The sequence below is a fragment of the Ursus americanus genome, chromosome 25 (genome assembly GCF_024610735.1).
Source record: "Ursus americanus isolate L20-20 chromosome 25, mUrsAme1.1.p, whole genome shotgun sequence".
NCBI classification, from domain to species: domain Eukaryota; kingdom Metazoa; phylum Chordata; class Mammalia; order Carnivora; family Ursidae; genus Ursus; species Ursus americanus.
The window spans coordinates 18,304,738-18,322,796 of NC_142151.1; the positions used below are offsets into that span (position 1 = coordinate 18,304,738).

The following is an 18,059-nucleotide window of genomic DNA, read 5'->3' on the forward strand; positions in this document are numbered from 1 at the left end:
TAAAATAGTCCAAGTGTCAGAGGATAAGAAGTCAGCCTTAGAAGTATGGTAGTGGTGAGGAAATAAAATGAACAGAATCAGAGCATTTAAGTAAAAGTGACAGGACTAAATGAGGAAGGGCAGCAAAAAAGGAGTGTGTCAAGGATTACTTCTAGGTTTCTGTATAATGCAAGTAAGTGGAAAATAGAAACATTCACTAAGATGGGCACTCTTGGTAACAAATAGATTTTAGAAGAAGAACCCTGCCATTCGGGTTGGGGTAGGTTGGCTTTGATGTGTGCTTGAGATGGCTGGTGATGGTTCAAGGAAGAAACCTAAGCTAGAGATCCCATTTGGAAATCATCTACAGAAAGATAGGAGTTAAGTTAAAGGTATAGATAAATTTGCTTAGAGAGAAAGTGTAAAATAGGAAAAGAAAATCCTCCATATTTAAACTCTAAATCCCTTATTCTTTTGCATAACTTCATGCTGCTTTTGCATGTAATGTTGAATCCATCCAAACACAAGATTTTTGGGGCACCTGGGTGGCTCAGTTGGTTAGGCATCTGCCTTCGGCTCAGGTCATGATCCCAGGGTCCTGAGATGGAGCCTCTCATTGGGCTCCCTGCTCAGCAAGAAGTCTGCTTTTCCCTCTTCCTCTGTCCCTTCCCCCTGCTCATGCTCTCTCTCTCTCAAATAAATAAATAAAATCTTAAAACACACACACACACACACACACACACACACACACACACAAAATTTCTATGTGATGCCTCCAGGATACACTTGCTTTATGTAGTGCCTTTCTAAGCTTCTCTGTACGTAAAATCAAAGTGTAATCATATAGAACAAAATAAGTAACTACTCTTTAATTATAAATAAGTCTAGTTTATACCATAAATATATAGTTAATTCTCAATTTCTATATGCAAATCCATGGCTATCCATCAAGAAATATCTCTGCACAGTTCCTGATATCTCTTTGGATCATTCTTATTCCTACTGGGTTATGACTGGGCCAATGTCCTAGTCCAATCAGAAAATTATATTTCTCACTATTATGTCTCTATTGATCATTTAGAATACCATAAAATAAATAATACATTCAAGCTCATCTTGTGGATTTCATATAAGTATATATGATAATATCTAGTTAAAAGAGAAAAGGCCTTCCTAGAAGTACTATAGAAAGCCTTATGGCCTAGTATTCTGAATGTTTGGATCCTAGTTTCAGTGCCACCAACAAATGGCCTTGGAAAAACAGCTCAAACTCTCTGACTTTTAGTTTTTTCATCTGTATTATCAGGAGATTGATCCAGGTCTCCAAGTTTCCTTGAGTTCTAATGTTCTGTAATTGTGTGAAAATCCTTGAAGGAATATGAATTATTCAGTGGGTAGAGGTTTACAGTCATCTTAAAGGATCCTTATTCCCCACTTTCCCTAGAAAAAAAATTCTTCTGTCATATCTGATCATTTTTTTGTACTAGAAAAATAGCAAATATATTCATATTGACATTTTTCTTCCAAGTTGATGCTGAGTGTGTCATCAGACTCAAAACCTGCTGGAGAAACTGTTCTGCACTTCTGATAGTTTTCTAATTCTAACCTGACATTGGGGCTTTTAACTATGAATAGCCTCATGGCATTCTGCATGAATTCTTACTGTGTATTCTGAAGTCTGACATTTCTGTTACACTTAAATTTGATCTCAGATTTCTTTGCTTTTCATTTTACCCAAAGTTGCTTTTTTTAAAGGTCGACATTTGTTACATTACATTTGGCTTTTACCCATCACTTCAAAAGTTTTTTGAGTAAGATATTGACCCTGTATCATTTTTCAAACTAGAAAAAGAAGAACAAAATAGAAAAACAATGATATGGGGAGAAAATAAGAAAGGAATAGAAATGACAAAATAACAAGTGGAAGAAGTTGAAACGTGTATTTTTCTGTTGAAATATCACTTCATGATGCCACTGGCCCTGTTGCAGGTTGTCTGGATCCTTGGTGGTATTCCTTTTGCCTCTGAGAAGAGCTATAAATGATTGAGGGAAGAGTAGAGGAAAGATGATCACCAAATCTGACTGTTGGTCATGTGACTTCAAAGCCAATTTGTCATTGAGGGAAAAGATAAGTTGATGTGTTGCTTGTCTTCAAAACAGACCACAGGTTCTGATTCCTTAACTTATGGCCCCACAATAATAACACATGCCAAAACTATGTTCTCGCGACTAGGTTTGCAGTCCCCAAGATGCTTATAGGGGTGTTGTAAGGTCAAGACTATTTCCATAATGACTCTAATATGTCACTTGCCTCTGTCACATGTATTCATTTATGGGTGTAGAGTGTTTTCAGACATGCGGTATTGCAACAGATCTAATACAGAAACAGATAGGGGAATCTAGCTGTCTTCGATTAAACCAGACATTATAGATACTTGCAAAAATCTGAAACAGTATCATTCTTCTCTCTAATATTTTCTTTGTTTTTGAAAGTGTAGCTATTTTTCATAGGAATATATTGTTTATGTTAACATGTAAAGGGGTAATTGATGTTATCTTAAATGAATTTCTTAAATGTTCTAGGTTTGTTTCTAATATGGCAATTCTTTTTTTTTTTTAAACAGGAAGACCTTTTTTTTTTCAAGATTTATTTTATTTTATTTATTTATTCGACAGAGATAGAGACAGCCAGCGAGAGAGGGAACACAAGCAGGGGAGGGGGAGTGGGAGAGGAAGAAGCAGGCTCATAGCGGAGGAGCCTGATGTGGGGCTCGATCCCACAACGCCGGGATCATGCCCTGAGCCGAAGGCAGACGCCTAACCGCTGTGCCACCCAGGCGCCCCTTAATATGGCAATTCTTGATAAATATAACTCACATAAACAAAAACTCTTTGAATCTTCCATAATTTTTAAGAGTGTTAAAAGGGTCTTGAGACCAAAAATAGGAGAACCTCTGTTGCACAGCAACCTACTGGACAGTTTCTACTTCTACATTCAGCTAAAGTGTTAATCTAAATACTTAATACTCTTCCTTTCCTGCCCAGGTAAGGATTACTATTCCATCTTAATCCTCTGGCCATAAACTTTGTGTTTACACTGTTGGCAAAAAAGAGGCGATATTTCACTAAAGTTCCTCTGAAAGTGTTTATCTTGAAGTTGCTTTCATTTTACTTAATTTTTTCACCTTTGATTTTTTTAGCCACATGTCTTAGATTTCTTTTATTAACTTTTACAATTCTAGTCTTCAAGGAGTAGTTTTTTCTTTGTGTCTAAATGAAGTCATTAGACAATGGACTATGTGCAATTTTTAAATATTTCCTTAACAATTATTGTACAGAGTTATATTTATCTTAGCTGTGGTATTATGTCCTTTTACAGATGCCAAAGACTCAATTGTTAGTTCAATTTAGAGGAAACTAAGGCCTGAATAGATAGAATCACTGCTCATGAAACTCATATAAAAACTGAATAGTAAGCCAGTCTGATGTTTTGCTTTTGACCAAAATTGGTTTTGCTCTCTATTCAGACATGCTTGGAAAGTAAATTAAATAACCTAAAGTTACTTAAATGAACAATTAAAAATTATGAAAAACGTTAAAGAAGTGATTATTTCACATGAACCCTTGTTGCACCTAATTTTAAAAATTCGTAATAAATAAAAATTCATCACCTTATATGATCTTCTCTCCAACAAGTCATAGAATTTTACCGACCTTGTATCTTTTTAATATCTCAAATCTGATAGATTGCCATTTATTACATTATAAATGATTTGTTTTCTGAATGATTATAAGAAAGCATCTTACAAGTTTAAGTAAGTGAGGACCTAGTTCGTATCAGCCTAATGAATCTTCTAATGATACTTTCGTTTCTTCCCCAGACTCAAGGTATAATGTCCATGCCTCTAGTAATTAGTAGTCCCAAGGTTAGCAGAATCACTAGAGAGTGGCTCCTGGTTTATTATTGGCAGGAATTATATGTATTTTTCAAGCAAGTCAGGTCATTGGAAAGTACAATAACCTGGCTTGTGGAAAATTCAAAATAGGTTGAGTTCTCCTGTCACATATGACATTTCAGTCTGTAAATATCACATGACATTCAGAAAATATGGGTAGCCCTCACCTCATTGAGGAATGTGTTACTGAGCCTGAAATGCCAGTAACTATATCCCAAGAGAATGTTTAAACAATTTCAGACAACATCACGGGGAAGAAATGCCAAGATTTGTGGAACATATTTGTCCATTGATCTTTGCCTGAGTTCAGGGCCCTAGAAAGGTATTAAGCAGAAATTCTCTAGAGGCAGAGATTCCTGTTTGGACCTATTATGCTAAAAGAATATTTTAAGTTAACCAAAAAAATATAATACTTGTTCTTTTACAGAAAGATGCTTATTCTTAAAGGGACATGTGATTGGGAGCTTTTTTCTAGTGCTGGTAGTGAACTTGCACGTATTCATGTATATTCATAATTAGTTAAATGAGCCTTATTTTTTAAAAATCATTATATTTTAGTAACCAATGAAACTTCCATATAGAATGTTTGAAAAGCTTTAAAGATTAAGCTTAAAAAGGAAAACTAAAATCATCCATGAAATTTCCAGATATTTGGTATTAATATTTTTAATGTTCTCATATTTTTGTCAAACTTATGGAGAAATATGCACATTTTAAGTGGTATTATACTGCATATATTTTTCATTGTATTTTCATATCACTAAATGTTCTTCCAATATTTTTAGACTGTGTGTATTCTATTATATGGTCATAGCTTATTTAACTTTTATTTTAGACATTTATGTTATTTGCAATTATATATGTCCTCACACATATCTCTGATGATCTTCTTAGGATAAATTCCCTGAAGTAAATCATTGGAATAAGGAATAATCAAATTTTAAAGATTTTTTAAAATACATGTTGCTATGTATTGCCATAATGTATGAAGGAACACATTTCCCAGGAGCTTCGCTAACACTGCCAACGTCTCTCTTAATGTGGCCAACTCTTCCTAAAATAATCAAATGAAAGTTATATTTGGTTATGCTTTGCTGTTGTTAGGCCTTAGTCACATCCCAGGATGTCATGTGGTTAGTCTCTTAGCAATTTCTTTTCCAATTTATTCCTAAACTTCATGCAAGAGTAGTGAATAAAAAGATCCATTCCTTTCCATTAACATGTAAAAATGTTCTTCCCTGCATTTCCACATATTAATGCAAATATCTAATTTTTTCTTTTGGGCTGTACAGATGTAACTAGTGTTTGTTCTCCTATTCCTGAAGGAGTCTGAAAAAGAATAATACATCCTTCTTTTTCATTACCTTCAGATTTTTCTCTCACTCTTTTGACCAAGGGAAAACAAATTTTAAAAATCTGGGATGTACATAAGTGGTATTTTTGAGTTAAATCTATTGCTACCAATGTAAATTATTTCAGAGCACAGCAAGAAATAAAATGGGCTCAATAGTATGATTTTTCTCATTATTATCATCATGATCAATGTATTGTTATTAATGACCCAATATATACGGAGCATGGTGCTAAATCCTAAGAATTAAAAAAGAAGAAGAAGAAGAGGATAGAACAATTCTTATCTTCAGTTGATTTATTCACTAATTGAGGAATGATGGGACATATATAATAAAAGATAAATTCTAATAAACACTAGCATATCCTAATTGCCCAATGGAGTCAGCCAGTCAATGCCCTTGGAGTTCAGAGAAGTGATTAATAAAGATTGGGATAGTCTTTTAAAATCCTTTAAGAGGATTTGATCCACATTTTGAAGGAGGACTGAAACTTTAGCAAGAAAAGAGAAGCTGTTCCAAGTGGGGGTTACAGTGCTCACAGAGGTGAGAATGCACATGACATTTTCAGAGTAAAATAACCAGTGAGCCAAAGCAGTTTATTCAGGATTATAGTAGGAGAAAAATCTGGTGTTCATCTAGCCTTGGCTATCTAGATAAGCAGTATAGACCTAAGAGAAGTACATTGGAAATAGAAAACCATTTAGTGTTTTATGAGAAATGAATTTAGAAATAATTTAGGGAAATGTATAAGCTATTACTATGAAAAATGTTAGTACCAGCATGAGATAATTATGGCCTAGACTAGCTAGTTGCGGAAGAAACTAAAAACAGACATAATACTAGAGTACCATTAGGATAAAAAAGCCAACCGAACTTGGCAACTGATTGGATATAAAGATGAGAGACTACTAGGAACTTATTATTCTGCTGTGCTTATATCAGGGATTCATAATGAATGAGCCTGCCTTCAACCAAGTACATAATATAGAATCCCACTGAGAAGGCTGTGATAAACTCTACAGGGGGCTACCAAGTAACTGGAACAGCTTCCCAGGTAAATTGGTCCTTGAGTTTTGACTTCAAAGATGAATCGAATTTTGACAGATGGGAAAGGGTGGAAAATTCAACAAAGAGGGCAAAAGAGGGGGAAACATGACTCAAAATTTTAGACCTACATGATTGGAGAAAGATAATGCAGACCACGAGAGAAAAGTCTAGAGGTAGAGATGTTTTAGATGGGAAGATAATTCAGTTTAGACATTCTGCAAACATATACGTAGAGCATATTCACCAATCTGGAGGCATCTGGGACACATCCATGAACAAAACAGTGAAAATTTTCTGCTTTCATGGAGTTTACATTCTAGTATTTGGAAACAAATACATAATTAGAGGTGTAGTGTTCACTAAAGAGTTTTGTTTTATTGTGATGTTTGTTTCTATTTTTCTTTCTCTATTGTCATTCATATCAATAAGATAAAATAAGCACAAAAGAAAGCATGGGTGACTAGTATCTGACTTAAGTCGTCACTTAGGCAGCAAAATGTTCCAAGTAACTATTCCCTCTAAGACTTCAAACTGTCCTCAAACTGACCGTGATGTCTACAGGCTTCAGACAAATGGTTTAGTAATTGAGAGCAATAAATTAGAATCAATCACATTTAGTTAGGAGAAAGTAGTCTCAGTGTGCTAAAACAAGCTGACCTTCTTCTAGCTTTGCATTTTTATTGCACCCTTTCTGCTCTCCACCTGCGCTTGATGCTATGCTGGGATCTTCTGACCTTAGTAGTACTTCAGGAGATGTGTCTGGACTATAGTTCTTAGTAGGTCTTACTGCTAGATTGTTAAAAGGGAGAAAATTATTGGAAAAGTATTCGCAAGTCAGAAATAAGGGTTTTGAGGGACTAACTGTGGAAGTGAAATTTTTGTTGCAATTAAAGCACTCAGTTTAAGAAAAAATATGTAAAACATTACATTTAAGCACTGCATTTCAAACTGCTATGAAGGACAGTTGAGAGATACTAAGTAAAACCAGTTTTCCTTGACACCGTAACTGTATAGTATTCATTTCACCCTTCAGTAACCTGATATACTGAAGAGACTGGACATTAAAGACTCTAAAGTTTCCTGACCTCCTTAGTGTCAGGAGCCAGTCTTCAGAGCTCTCACCTGATTGGTTGAAAGCATTCAGTTTGTTTCCATGCAAAAGGATTTTTTACTTTTGCTTGTTTGTTTATTTATTTCCTTGTTTTTCAATCAGTTTCAATCAGTTACTATAAGTAGTTTCTTCAAGTTTTAAATTACACATATCAATTTTTTTCCGAAAACTTGTTTTTTTAAAATTAATTGTTTTTGCCAAAGCCCCAGTTATATCTAATCATGTCAAAGCAGTATGTCAAAAGCATGTCAAAACGTTGTGGTGCCAAAAGTTATCTCTAGGCACTTCCCAGGAGCTTGGAGATAATTGAATCTAATTCTTCTGATGAACAAGATGATGGCAGCCTGTGGAGCCCATTTGAGGATTAATTGTTTTGGGGATAGATATTCAAATGCTAAATACTTTCATAAATTAAGCTCAGTAACAAACATTTATTAAGTGTCTAATGGGTGCTAAATCTTAAAACAGACATATGCAACCCAAAAATGAATAAGACACAGTTACCCTCAAGACCTTCATATCCTAGTAAGATTTAGTCTTATTAAATTATTTTTGTTTATTAGATTTCTGGTTTTTCATTATCATCTGGCCAAAACTCATTTAAATATGTTATATCCCATTTTTAATCATATAAACAATCAGGTCTCCAGCTGGTAATAATTTACTTAACAAATGCATGGCTAAATAATAAGCGAAGATTTTCATACACTTTAGAAAAGATTTTAGATATCCTACAGTCTTTTATAGACGAGGAAGCTGGCAGTTTTTCTGACTTAAACTCAAGTTTCCAAAATCTAGTTGAAAAGACTTTTTATTGCAGTCCACATTGGAGTACAGAATGAGAGAGTAATAATTTGGTGCTGATAATCTTCTTAACTGGTTGTGAGATTATGATTTTATCTTATGTGCTGGGGGTGGAATTCGTTCTCTCTTCTCCCTGGTATTTCTCATGGATTACACCATACCATTGGTAGCTTAATAGATATATTTACTTTGTATTAGTTTTCCAGATCAAGAAATTCGTAAAGTGGCAGTTCAACAATTAGACAACCTCTTGAATGATGAACTACTGGAATATCTCCCACAACTAGTTCAGGTAAGAACAGCAGAGTTTCCAAAGGATTCTAGGATTTTAACTAATAGTCCTCTAAAAAAAGTTTCCAATAAGTCAACAGTAGACTACATAAAAGTGGTATTGTAATTTGGCAAGCCAGGGACTAAATTATAGCTCATGTGTCAACATGGGTAACATAGACATTCTTTAGCCCAAACTGGTAGTTACAAAAAAGGTCTATAAGAACCAAAGGGGACATTTTAAAAAAATATTATTATTTAGAACTGGGGGAAAAAATAGAAACACTGATGGTGAAATCTTTTCATCTAACTGTGTAGAACAATTAAAAATAAAATGAATGATATTTAGAAAATAGTCTTTTGCTAGGCAGCTCCTCATAACATGTTTCTTGCCTTTCCCTTAGAATATTCTAACATTGATTGTAAATTTATAAAAGTGGTTTTATAAGATAATACCTGAATTTTGCCAACAGATACTGCATTTTAGCCATAACATTAAATATCACAATGTTGGAGTAATTTTAGAAAATAATATGGCCAAATAAATGAAATATAGAAATATGAGCAAAGACTGATTTAGTCTGAATATTTTGAAATATAAACAACCATACATCTTGCTAATGACCATGTAAATGATTGAGTATCCGAACTACAAATAATATTGTTTTCCCAAGTTGACAAATGTAATGAGGGCTGAATAGTAGTTCTAATATAGTGGTCTTTATGTTTTTCAGTTTTTGTTTTGTTTTTTAACTCTGATGTTTTCTTATCTGAAAGGTCAGGTTGTAATTACAAGCTATTTTAAATGCCAAGTGCCTCAGTTTTTGAACATTTAAGACAGAGAACTTTTTTTTTTTTAAGATTTTATTTATTTGAGAGAATGAGAGAGCACAAGCAGGGTGGAGGGGGAAGGGGGAAGAGGGAGAAGCAGACTCCCTGCTGAGCACAGAGCCTGATGTGGGGCTTGATTCCAGGACCCTGAGATCATGACCTGAGCTGAAGTGAGACAATTAACCGCTTAACCAACTGAGCTACCCAAGTGCCCCTAGGACAGAGAACCCCTATCAATGACTGAAATACCATATTGCTTTGCACATGGTTTGCCCAAGGACTCCTAAAGCGAAAGCTAGCTTAAAATAGCTATACCATATAGTTACTTCTACCGATTTTTATAGTTGTGATTTTTCTATACTTATCAGGATAGTGTAGTGAAAATAAAAATTAATCAGACTTGTAGGAACACTGTTCCTCATTATTCATGAGTATTGGCAGCATGCTCTATCTAACCTAAATCAAAAAAGTAAGTTTTTACAAAACTTTATATATACTAAACCCATTTGAAAACGGCAGTCTGGAATAAATAAGCAATACACTTGGCACCAGGAATATCGCTGAGAGCCATATACCTGCAAATCCAAATTCATATGACAAGGTGGACACAGAACCCAACATAACAGATACACAGATGTAAAATTAGGAAGTGCTGCAACGACTCCCTAATTAAAAATGAAGATTATAAAGTGTTTTGAGATGGAAAGAAATGACTCGAAAATAAATAAAACTGGGAAGAATTTTCAAAACATTTATTATAGAATTTACCCTTAAACTTCCATGCTCTCCCCTGACTTTGAAACTTCAAACACATAAAAACTTTTGAAACAAAAAATTCTACCCTACTGATTATTTTCTTGAAGTATGTTATTTTATTATGTATTATATTGTTAGAGTTATGCAGGATATATTAAAGAAATAAGACAGGACTCCAAGACCATAACAGAAACAGAACATATTGTTCATAGCCAGAAAGCAATTAAGACACAGTCCCAGAGGTTACGGCAAACCACAGGTCAACACCGTGTGGGTTAGTTCCAAGAACAGTTCATAATAATGCGGTGTGCACCAGAAATATTGCCTACCTCCTAGATGGTGAGATAGGATTTAGGGGGAAATTGTACCAGTGCACAGAGTGATGCAGGGAGTTTGGAAACAAGTGAAGCATAGAGCAACAAGTAGTTATTCAAGAAGAAATAGTGGGGAAACCTAAAAGAAAAGCTAAAAAGACAAGCATGGAAATAAATTCTAAGACATCTTCTCTTGCTCATATGCCCATATGATACGCTCTTAGGGCATCAGCATGACTTAGTCAGCCCACTATTAGCAAGTAAGTGAAAGCAAGCCATGGCTGCAGTTTAAGAGAACATACATTATGGTCTTTATACATTCAGACAACATTAAGAGTTTATGTAAATTTGCTAAAATCAGCTTTGGCACTCTATACCTTAGGAGTTCATAAACTTTCCCATCCTTGAGTATGGTCAGCATATTGAGGTATTTCTTCAGGTGTGTATGTGAATGTGTGTTCTGCCTACTTTTGTCTGCTGTCTGTACTATGGTATAAAACCTGGCTTAAACTCTGTGTGTGTGGGTGTGTGTGGGTGTGACTTAAAATGGCTATTGAACAACTAAAGATAGAAGCTTTGCCTCTTAAACAGGGATGGAAATATTTTTGAAGAGAGCCTGGTTTTCATTTTCAAATATGTTCAGATTTCTGGGCTGATGATGGGGCCCAGGTACTGCCTGTGGACAGTGAAGCCCCTGCCGAGTACCTAATCTGAATTAGGTCCATAAGGATATTAGGGGTTGTCATACTGTCTGTATTTTCCACCAGGTTGGGTATCCTAGAAAATCCTAAAGAGCTGTTCACAGTGGTGATGAGGGAAAGGATTTGGGGAGGGGTGGGCTAGGGTGGCACCAATTAGCTCTGAAACCTCTAAGTAAAGTTTCAGGTTCTTCAGGGTAATACTGATGTATCAACTGGTGATTTCAGTTAAGGCTTTCGATGTGCATCAATTTCATTGCCCAAAGAGGAGAAGTATCTACTACTTAATAATGCCATTTTTATATCTAGGACACTAATCATACTATGTATTTTTGTGTGTGCCAGGATTCTCCTCCTAGGCATGGTTGAACACCACGGACCATCTGCTCTTATTTATTATCCTGTGATACTAAAGCATAAATAAGAAAGAGACTACACAAATCCAAATTGTGATGTGTATGTGCTATGTTATTATACACCAGCAAATAAGGTTATCTTATTATATCAAATATCAAATATCAAATATAATTTTAACATTTTGTTACAATGTTAATGCTGTTTTCCATTGTCTTTTCATAAGCCTCTTAAGCCCCTTTGTATTCTGCTAGAATTTAGTTACTGAGAAGAAGAGTAAATTAATTATATCTCTTACTTCAGGCTGTCAAGTTTGAATGGAACCTTGAAAGTCCTCTGGTACAACTCCTATTGCACCGTTCATTGCAAAGCATCCAGATTGCCCATCGTCTTTACTGGTAAGATTAACTAAAATAGGATAGGATGCCTTTTTTTGTTGTCAACTTCTCTCTGTGGGACCGCACTAGAAGAAGTAGAAGATTTCTTACCTTGTAATTGATATAAACCTCCACTTAAAGTTCAGCCAAATTTGAGTCTTTGTCAAGGTTATTTTTATTTATGAGTATAATTTAGCTGTCATCATCTTCAAAATCTTCCTTTTGTACAGTTGCTGCTGTTTAAATCCAATCAGAATTTTAAATCTGGATAATATCTTTCCTATAGCTTTATTATTTTTTTAAGAGTGAGAGAGCACATGCTTTCACATATGTATGGCAGACAACATCTACTAGCTTCAATTGCTAATGAAGAACTTTAATTAATAGGATTAAAGTGAATCTCATTTTTTAGTATGTTGACATCATTCTTCCTATGAAAATAACTCAAGCATTTCATAGTAAAGTGGAGATACAAGGAATTGTTAGGCACCAATGTTTATTTTGATGTTCATTTTCATTTCAAATGTCTAATATAAAAAGCAGAACATTTTCCTCTTCTATGTTAGTATAGGGAAGCATCAGACACATGACTAGCCCTGGGCCCTTCACTGAATGGACTCTTTCATCAAGCTTTGAATGAAGTCCTATTCTTCTTAGTTTTTCAGTCAGCAACTACCTTGTTAAGGGAGCTTAAGTGGATGCATTTGGTGATCTGCTCTCACAGTAAAACTAGGACTAAGTTACCAGGGCCCAGCTGTGCACATGCAAACTTGTGACAGAAGGGGGCAGAAGAGGGCTGCTTGAACAGTCAATCAGGCTTGATGCCAAACCGGAGCTGGCAAGGCTAGAGCAATTTCAGGGCATTGACCCAGTCAGGTATTAGGTAATTGGTATCACTCGTGAAGTCAAAACTGGATTGGAAAGAGAATGTGAGCAGAAGTCAGGGACTAACCTAAATCAGGAATTAGGGCCCAAAGAACAAGTTGTTGCATCAGTGTCTGCTGGCCCTGAATAACAAGGCAATGGGATTTCTGGCACCACCAGGCCTTTCCAAGGTGGCGATGGCATTGAAGGACCAAATCCTATGAGCTGTAAGATGCCACTCATAAAATCGAGATAATGCAAAATCTTACCATTCATTTTCTAAACGCTCTGTCCTAAACTTTTCTTATCTAGAATTTTGGTTCAATTTCTCAAATTTCTCAAATCAAGGACTACTCTAAATAAAGCTAAATAATGTGGAAATTTTGCATCATGTGATTGAAGTCACACCTGTCCCTCTCATCCTTTCTTTCTTTTTTGTTTTTTGAAAGAGAACTTTTTATTACTTTTTTGTACAGGAAATTTAACAGCGTCCACTCAGTCCAGTTTGGTAGCCAGTTCTTTAGTTTTTGTCTTTTCCAGTTTGGCAATGCAAGCCTCCGACTTCAGACCTGGGACGTTGCTTCCCCAGTGGCAGCAGATCTCATATCTGTCATTGTAATTGGCCCTGGTGGCTGCCACCAGCTTAGCCAGAACTCCTTTGTCTTCCGAGTTAACCTGTGTGAAGGCGACAGTGGTGCAGGTCTTCCTATGGACCAGATGCCCCAGCCTGGCCTCCCTCTCATCATTTCTCCTAAATACGGCTCAGCTGATGCCGGAAATTCTATCATCAGTGAGTCACTACTTTAGGTTAAATATTGTTCCCTCCCAGAATTTTTTTTCCTAATGTGGAAATATATATATTCAGAACATAATGGTCACGATGAATTAGATGATCATTTGTTCATTTATGTAACAAACCTTGAGATACTAGACACTGTTGAACTATTAAGGATGAAACAGAACAGTCCTTGCCGAAACAAACTCACAGGCTAACAACACAACAGCTAGCAGCCAGGGGGCAGGGAGGAGCCCACTGGCTATGTGAAGGAGAAAAGTGACAACAAATCCTGTCCACTTTAGGGTTATCCATCCCAAATATAACCACAAGGTAGAGAGGCAAGGCTGGCCATCAAGTAAATAAAAAAGTCTAAACATGCACTCCCATTCTGCCAGAGTTAAATACCGATGAAGGCATACAAATGAATACACAGAGGAGGTAAATGCTCTCTCTACTTTGAGATCTGAAACACTCCCTGAAGAAAGAGTGAAGAGCTGTACTTCAGGGAGTTATCACAGTGTAATAGAGCATGCATGATACAGAATCAATAGAAGGTTTCAAAGCCTCTCCTTTACCTTCTAGAATCATTATATTACTACTAAGTCACCTTTTACCTTCACAATGTAATGAATAATAAATTATTGCTTCACTCTTTTATGAAGGAAAGCTATGTCTTGCTGTCATTTAATATTGATCTCTTATAATCATCTTTCACCTTATTGTTCTCAGAAAAGTATGCACAGGATAAAATCTCTACAATAAGCAATTCTCTAAGCTAACAATAGCTATTCTCTACCTCAACCAACCTGAAGAAAGTGGTGGGTATTTTTAAGAAACTTCACATTTTATGCAATAATCTGTAAAATCCATTAGCATAGTTTTCTAGTTAAGGCACAATATAGGAACAGCTGGGTTTTTGTTTTATTTCTATTTTATGTGATAAGGGTTTTATATAGTTCTTTTCATAAAAAGATTGTTTTTTAAGATTTTATTTATTTATTTGACAGAGAGAGAGAGTACAAGCAGGGGGAGCAGCAGAGAGAGAGGGAGAAACAAGCCACCCTGCTGAGCAGAGAGCCCAATGCGGGTTTCAATCCCAGGACTCTGGGATCATGACCTAAGCCAAAAGCAGACACTTAGCCAACTGAGCCACCTAGGCACCCCTTCATAAAAAGATTTTTAAAAACAGAATGCAATTTTAAGTTAATTTTCTTGTACCATTTGTGTTATTTCTTGTATTAAGTATATATGAAAATAGAATCTTACAATCTTATAAAAAGTTCTACCTCAAATCAATGCAAAAGCCAGGAACAAAGCTCCACCTTAAATTTATCCCTAATTTAAATTATTTCCTCTTCAAATTCTTCTATTTTGTTAAAAAAAAAAGTAAAGAGTTAAAAAAAGTGAACATTTTGTGCATGCATACTGACCTCAAATGTTGGAACTTGCACCAGAGCTGGCCTTTGGGAACTTAACTTTCTAATCCACTCTCCAGCAATTTTTCATTACAGCAACAAAATGCAATTATATCACTGCTTCCTTAGATAGTAATCTGGTATTCCTTTAATAATATCAGTCTTCCTCTGTCATAGTTTATGCTGGAGATTTGGGTTAAGGCCTTGAAAAACAGCATTATACTACTTAATTTTCACTGTTTGTCAGTGAGACTACAGCTTTACTTTAGCCAACAAGAGATATGGTCAACAAAAAGGAAATCTATTCTTCTTCAATATGACCTGAATATTAGTAATTATCTTTGTCTTCTAATAATATTTGAATTTGGCTTCCAAAATAAATAGACTGTTAAATACCCATGGAGTTACAGGGTTTGGGACTCAAATGGAACCTTAGGAATCAACTACTGTAGCATTTTTTTTTTTTTTTTTTACCCAGAAAGGATTTCAACAAGTGACTCATCCAATGACAATCATCTACATAGCTAAGGAATTGAGATTAAAATATTTTTTCATGACATCTCATACCCAATTCAGGTCTCTTTCCAATTCAACATCTACTTCTAAGAAAACTACAGCTTGGAAGAATTCACAAAATGTTTGTTTTTCTATCAAAAATTGGGAACTTGGGGCGCCTGGGTGGCATAGCGGTTAAGCGTCTGCCTTCGGCTCAGGGCGTGATCCCGGCGATCTGGGATCGAGTCCCACATCAGGCTCTTCTGCTATGAGCCTGCTTCTTCCTCTCCCACTCCCCTGCTGTGTTCCCTCTCTCGCTGGTTGTCTCTATCTCTGTTGAATAAATAAATAAAAATTAAAAAAAAAATTGGGAACTCATTTGAGTACACTAAAGTGATGGCTTTTCCTTAACTTGAATGCAAAACTGAAGAGAAAACAATATCCCAAATCGAGATCTTTATATTTAATACTCAAAAGTTTTTGCCATTACGTGTTGGCATAATCCACAACTGCTGTCCTTTATAATATTAATTAATAGGCATGTGCAGGAAGCTCCAAAAAAATTGTATACTTGAAGGAATTTTGAAGGGAATAGTAGGTTTTTCCCAGAATTTCTCTTTTGTAGTTCCTGATTCATACCTAAAACACTAAAGTTGTTCTCTTAGTTTACTATTAAACCACGAGTGTTAAGAAAACAGTTCCTGAGTAATTTCCTTAGTAGACTCAGTTTGTACTTATCTTTCAATACTTATTATATAAAACCAAGACTCAGTTTTCTCAAAAATACTATTTAATTAAGCCAGCAATATGCTAATGAAATTCAAGTCAACCCATTTCATCAAGTTAAATGAGTTAGAAAATAAATTCCTGTAGTCCAGGCCAGAACTTGGCAATAATAAAATGTAAGCAAAATCCATCTTTAGTTTCCTTCAAAGTAAAAATACCCAGTAAGCTATTGGATATAGAAGCCTAAAGAGCAGGAGAAAGATCTAGACTGGTAACAGAATGGGACTGTATCAGCACATTGATGGGACTTGCCTAGCTTCCATCTTATGGTTCAGTCATCCCCCGAATTTGGAGTTTTCACCAGATTCCTTGTACCTGCATCCAGATTTTAAAAAAGAAACCCAGAGTATCATGGGATAGGCCGGTGATGGGTAGTAAGGAGGGCACATATTGCATGGTGCACTGGCTGTTATACATGAATAATGAATCATGGAACATTGCATCAAAAACTGGGGATGTACTGTATGGTGACTAATATAACAAAATAAAAAATATTTAAATAAAAGGTATTTTCAAGGGCCAGGTCTAGAAGGAGCACGTACCTCTTTTGCCTATATTACATAGGTCAAAAGTCAATAACAAGACCCCACCTACATGCAAGGGAAAATAGGAAAGTGGACCATGTATATATCTATATACAGAAGCAAAATGCTGTTTGATCTGGTAAATCCAGAGAAGTGTCTGCCACAGAGGTAAAGCAATGTAGATGACTCAAGAAATTTGATCATCAAGTTGTAGAGAAAGAGGACATGGAAGGAAAACCAGTACTCGCTCTTACATATATTAATTGGCTTTCTTTTCAAAAACTAAGATTGATCTCACTAGACAAAAAAGACTATTGCCTAACTACTTGAATAGAATCATCATTTTGGCAGATATCCTTTAAAAATGTCTTCTGTCCAACAATTCTGTAAGTATTTCCAAGAGATTTAACCTGTGCGTATATGTTTAAACCGTTTTACCTAGATGGCTCATTATTAACTTATTTATGTAGCTATGGTGGACAACGGGTATCTTGGCCCAAGAGGTCCAAAACTGAATTAAATATCCCTACACCCTCTCCTCTTTCAGTCCTTGCGCTCGCCATGTCCAAACCTCCTTTTTTATCTGCAATATCCTGGCTAACAGCCACTACTAAGATATCCAACACAGAAAATCTGGGAGGCATTATTCTTACCCAACAACCTTCCTCATTCAGTCAGTCTTTAAGACCTGACTATTGTTTCTCATAAGTATGTCTTAAATTTGTACCTTTTCTATTTCCATGGCTAGCATCTTACTTCAAGCCTTCAGTACTTGGATGATTACAACAGCTTTCTAATTGTTTCTTGTTTTTATTTTTTGGGTTTTTTTTTTTTTTTCACTTCCATTCTTACCTACCTCCAGCCCATCCATCCTCCACGCTGCTCTTGGTGTAATCTTTATGTAATACAATTTGATCCCTAACCCATAAGGTAGGTTCTAGTTCCAAGGTAACCCACAGCTGGCTAGCATAATTCCGTAATTCCAATCAGCTCTTTCTTGCTGGTAGAGTTTAGAATTTTTAGATGAAGAAAAAAATCTATTCTTCCTTAATATGACCTTGCAATAGATTTTCATGATTTCAACTCTGCCTGCTTCCCACCCCCATTTTATATGACTTTCTGCATCTGAACATAGTCTTTTCTATTCTCAAGTAGTTATTCAGATTTCCAGAGAGCTTTCATGTGCTGATGGCTTTGTACATGGTATTTCTCTCTGTTTGAAATGCAGTTGTCCTATTGTTTGCACAGAGTCCTATAGGACTCAGCTCAAATTTTTATCCTCTTTGAAGATGTCTCAGCCCTTGTACACACTGCCGATACAATTCTTAGCATATTACATACTTTGATT

General features: G+C 35.6%; 1 protein-coding gene across 3 annotated transcripts in view; it reads left to right on the forward strand.

Moving 5' to 3' along the window:
• The window catches only part of PIK3C2G (phosphatidylinositol-4-phosphate 3-kinase catalytic subunit type 2 gamma), a 354,209-nt gene that overhangs the window by 148,269 nt on the left and 187,881 nt on the right, over nucleotides 1-18,059 (forward strand). For all 3 annotated transcript variants that reach the window (XM_087855664.1, XM_045781381.2, XM_045781382.2), the window contains exons 17-18: nucleotides 8,448-8,541; nucleotides 11,776-11,870. In XM_087855664.1, coding sequence (XP_087711790.1) covers nucleotides 8,448-8,541; nucleotides 11,776-11,870 — 189 coding nt within the window. The remainder of the gene's footprint in view (nucleotides 1-8,447; nucleotides 8,542-11,775; nucleotides 11,871-18,059) is intronic.